Genomic DNA, 4,659 nt, shown 5'->3' with positions numbered 1-4,659 from the left:
ATTCTGGTAAAAAGATTCAGGTTAGACGCGGATCCGCGCAGAAAGCTGCTGTAGTTTCTGTACTGCACTGCACTGCATTTAGTTTACATGCACAAGGCGGAAAGCGCGTGTTTTATGAGCAGTTGAAATACTGTATCGGCCGGTATTTGCTTTCGGACCCCAGGCTTTGTGTTCGCGCGGCTGCAGGACGCCAGTGTCGGGCCTGGGCGAGAGGACAGGCGTGGGCCCTTGTCACGCCGCGGCCTTGGGGCTGAGCATCCCGCTGTCTCCGGTGGGCTCGACGGCCACAATGACCGTTCAGCCGCCGCCGGCCCTCCGAGGAAGAAGCCCGGAGTATCGGCATACTGCTCAGCGGTGCTGTGTTGCCGTGCCTCTGCGGTGCAGGCCTTTTCCACGCGTGAGCAAGACTGCTGAAGGACGCAGACGCGCCGGGTGGCCGCCCGTCTGGCCTCGCTCGGACTGCACAGACGGCACGAGAAGCGCGCTGCTCCCCACGGTTGGGAATCGTGGAAAACCCGAGCGTAGCCTGTAAAAACGCCGGGCTATGGCGATCCCAGTCGTGCCCTTATACCGAATGTAGAGACGAGCATCCGAGAAGGTGCCGTACAAAAACTGCAGAGGCATTCGCTGGCGGTTCATTTAGCCGTGAACGCTGAGGTACTAGTTCACGTTGACCTGTCCTTTCCTCGCATACTTTCATTTAATAAACTGCACCAGAAGTATCCCCCCCCCCCCCCCCCCCCGCAGGCCTGCGTGAGCCACGGTTGCAGGGTGTCCCTTTGCCTGAAACGTGCACTTTGGAAAAGGGAAGTGCTTCAGGAATCTGTGAGACCGTCGTTTCCAATGACAGACCGTCGGGCCTGGTGCGCCTCTCGGAAGGAGAATTCTAGACGCGGCTTTTAATGTTAAATTCGCCCTTCCTGGTGGAGTGTCAGTCTTTATTCTTTGCATTCTCCAAACGGCAGAATGAAAAGGGGGAAAAAAACAACGACCGGTTTAATTGTGTTTTGTACGAGTGTGTGAGATTTAAAAAAAATATATACATTTCATTTTTTACCGCGAATTATATAAACGTTCTTGTTTTATTATTTCAGGATAACGCCGTTTATTTTGTCAGGATCAAATACCCTATGTTGCCCTCATACAGCTGTTATTTTTTTAACACCTAAAACGTCCTTGTTTGAACACGGTTGTTTTCAGCATTTTCGGTGTGTGAGTGTATGCGTTTTTATAGCCTATACACCCAGAAAAATAACGCAGGAATTCACCAACATACAGTACCAGCCTCGGGAAACATTACCTTTTTACCATAACATCTGTGATACATAAGTAGAGGAAATTCATTTAGGCATAAAACACTAGATATAAGCCTTTTAAACATAAATTTGCACAAATCTATCGTCTGTACAACGTTGCTCAAGTTTTATTTGCGCTACCCTGATTCCTTTAAAAATACAGAATGACACTTTACTCCGACCGCGATTTGGGAACAAGCAATTCTGTCTCTAATAAGAAAACGCCGAATAAAAACAGAGGAAGCCGCAGAATATTGATATTAATCCAGTTAAAAGTCCACTTTAATTGCCCTATAAAAATAGGTTCAGCGCCGTGATAAATAAAGCACTTCAACAATAAAGCTCGATATTTATCTAAATCGTCTGTATACGAAAAGCCCCCAAACAGTTTTAATTTCTTTAAAAAAACATTTATTTAAACGGGTTTGACCTTTTTCATACAACAAATAAAATATATATTGCCAATAAACCCTCAACTAAAAACTGACACCCCAAAATGTAACAACAAGTTCGATTTTTATTATTCCAACATACATATTTTAACGGTTTTACATTTCGTTTCCAAAACATAATACAAGGTTTATACTGAAAATAAATAATCGCTGGGACTGCCGTAGTATTTGGAATAAAATTGCTGAAAACTTCAACTTTTAATGAAAATAGCGTTTATTTTACATCACTAAGTGCATGAATAAACTAAACGGTCTTTGTTTAAATTAATAACTTCAAAAAAGTTTATTATACAAAACTGTACAATAGCAAATATTGGAAGAAATATTAAAGACAAATCAATAGCTGGAACATTAAAGATTACAAAACTTTAGATATTGAGCGTGTACAATAAAATAATATATAATGCCACACAACGCTTTCGTATTGGCAACTATCTCATGGTTCTGTTTTTAATGCCAAATGTTTAACACAGTAATATGGTCGAGTATACTATCGGACTGCTTATCCCTTTTTTCGTTTTCCCGTGAAGAACCATAAAACATTGTACGCCTGTGCATTGCTCTCTTAAATAATTGTTTTATTTTTTTTAAAAAAAGTTGCTTCGTTGGTAGGTACCTTTGAGCTGTTGTATTTCTCCTGTGTTAAACCGGGTGGTAAAACTTAAAAGTACACCGAGGTTCACGATGCTTCAGGTGAGAACGCAAGCGCGCAGCTCTTGTGCGTGTAATGCTGAAACGCAGAACCTAAAAAATATATATTTAAAAATATCCAGGCGCTAAATCTCGCTAAGTTGTTCGTACAGTACAGCTAACCGTATCAAGGTGTCTTGCGTGCTCACATTACACTGCCGTAAGGAGGAAGCGGTTTGTATCCACCAGCGCACGGAATTCATTCTCCCAGCAATGTGCAGGGAAAAAAAAAAACATTCGAATAAAAAAATGATCCATTTCTTCCCCCCCCCCCCCCCCCCCATATTATTCTTCCGTGTGGGTTAAACATCGTGAGCGGCGCGTCGATAGGAGAAAAAAAAAACAGTTCAGTGAGTCTAACGGCAGAGCAGCGCACGGACAAAATTAAAAAAATAGAGATCTAAAATAATCAAATGATTTGGCTGTGAATTGTGACTGATTCACCTGATGTTGTGATAACCAAGGCGCTGGGAGGTTATTCATAGGCACACGTCTGTATCGAAATCCTTGCAGTAGAAACGATTTAAAAAATAAACACGTTTTCGTCGTTGCTGCTGTTCTAAACGGCGTCCCGTTCGTGAACCGCACAAACATCGGTCTGCAAAGGTGTATTGCCCAAAAACGCTGGAGAAGAGGAAAAGGGGGAAAGGAAGGAGCGGGGGAAAAAATAAAAGGGAAACTTGGTTTTGTTTTTATTTTCTTTCGCAGTGTCCCTACTCATTTACCGTCGTACCGCCAAGGGAGCGGGAAGAGGGGAGGAGAAGACCCCCTAATTGAAAAAGCCACTAGATTCCCATTGCTGTGGAAGAGTCTCGCGGGGTGGGTCCCGGCGCCCGGCTGCCGGTCAGAGATCGCGGCACGAGGAGCTGTCCGTGCTCGCGCTGTGCGAGTACACCTCGTGCTGCTGCGGCTCTCCCGGCGGGGTCATCCTCTTCTCCTTTTGTCTTCTGTTACAAAACCAGACGCGAACCACCTCTTTCTCCAGCTGTAGGCTGTCGGCCAAGGAGGAGATCTCCTGGGCGGCGGGCTTGGGGCATTTCAGAAAGTGGGTCTCCAGCACCCCCTTCACGCTCACCTCGATCGAGGTCCGTTTCTTCCTTTTCCGCCCCTGCGCCGCGATCTTGTCGATGCTGCTGGGGCTGCCCGTGGACGAGTCAGCCTCCTCCAGCCACTTGTTCAACAAGGGCTTCAGTTTGCACATGTTCTTAAAGCTGAGCTGCAGGGCTTCGAACCTGCAGATGGTCGTCTGGGAGAAGACGTTGCCGTACAGGGTCCCCAGCGCCAGCCCCACGTCCGCCTGCGTGAACCCCAGCTTGATCCGCCTTTGTTTGAACTGCTTGGCGAACTGCTCCAGCTCGTCCGAGGTCGGCGTCTCCTCGTCCGAGTGGTCGTGGCAGTGGTGGGCGCCGATCTCGGCGTGCTCCGGGGTGTCTCGCAGCCCCGGGTGCAGGCTCTGACTCTGACCCGATGCCGGGGGAGGCGTCAGCCCGCCATGCTCGAGCATGCCGTTGACCGTGAAGCCAGGCTGCGCGTAGATGTTGATAGGCTGTCCGCCGGTGTTTATGGATGAGTTATGAGACGCGGTCGCTCCCCACGCACCTGGGTGATTTGTATGAGGCGAGTGATGGGCGACATGAGGAGACCTGTGATGAATGATCGCCCCGAGTTGGAGATCCTCCCGTCCCGGTTTCACGTCCTGCTGCTCCAGAGGGCTGGCGGCTAACGACGTTGCCCAGGGGCTCCCCTCGGTTAAGCTGGTCACCCACTGGTGCCCAAGAGGGTGCCCATTGCTGGGGACCCCCTGTAGGTATTCACTTTGGAGAAGTTTCTGGTGGTTCCTGAAAGGACTGCCTTGCTGCATGACCGGTGCATCTGTGTGAACCATAGAGTTGGAACTGATAATGCTGTAGGGATTCGAGGCAGCTGTGGCCATGCTTGCTTGCTGTAGATCCCCTACTAGTTATAATGTGGCAAAGGGAACCGCTTCAGCCTTTGACATCTACCAGGCTCGGGAGCCAAATCAGAAACCCGTTCCGAACTGGCAGCCCGGCCGCCCAATCGCCGCGGCGCCCGGACACAGGAGTTGCGGCCGCGGCCAATCGCAGCGCAGGAGGCGGGCTCTTCCTCGCCAGACTGGGGGGCTGCCGGCGAGCGAGGAGTTAACTCGACACAAAACAGGAAGTGAGTCAGTCCGCAGGCTCTATTGGGTACCGCTGTGTAAT

At 48.7% G+C, this 4,659-nt stretch overlaps 1 protein-coding gene across 1 annotated transcript; it reads right to left on the bottom strand.

Annotated features, from left to right (window-relative positions):
- Positions 1-1,797: 1,797 nt before the first annotated feature.
- LOC148828766 (POU domain, class 3, transcription factor 4) lies at positions 1,798-4,370 on the bottom strand. The gene has a single exon (XM_088925086.1). The coding sequence runs from the start codon at positions 4,368-4,370 to the stop codon at positions 3,282-3,284; it is 1,089 nt and encodes a 362-aa protein (XP_088781212.1). The 3' UTR covers positions 1,798-3,281.
- Between the last annotated feature and the right edge of the window lie 289 nt (positions 4,371-4,659).

Source organism: Atractosteus spatula, chromosome 9 (assembly GCF_055471065.1).
Source record: "Atractosteus spatula isolate fAtrSpa1 chromosome 9, fAtrSpa1.hap1, whole genome shotgun sequence".
Lineage (NCBI taxonomy): Eukaryota > Metazoa > Chordata > Actinopteri > Semionotiformes > Lepisosteidae > Atractosteus > Atractosteus spatula.
The sequence above is the reverse complement of the archived record's forward strand: the minus strand, read 5'-3'. Positions and strand labels throughout refer to the sequence as shown.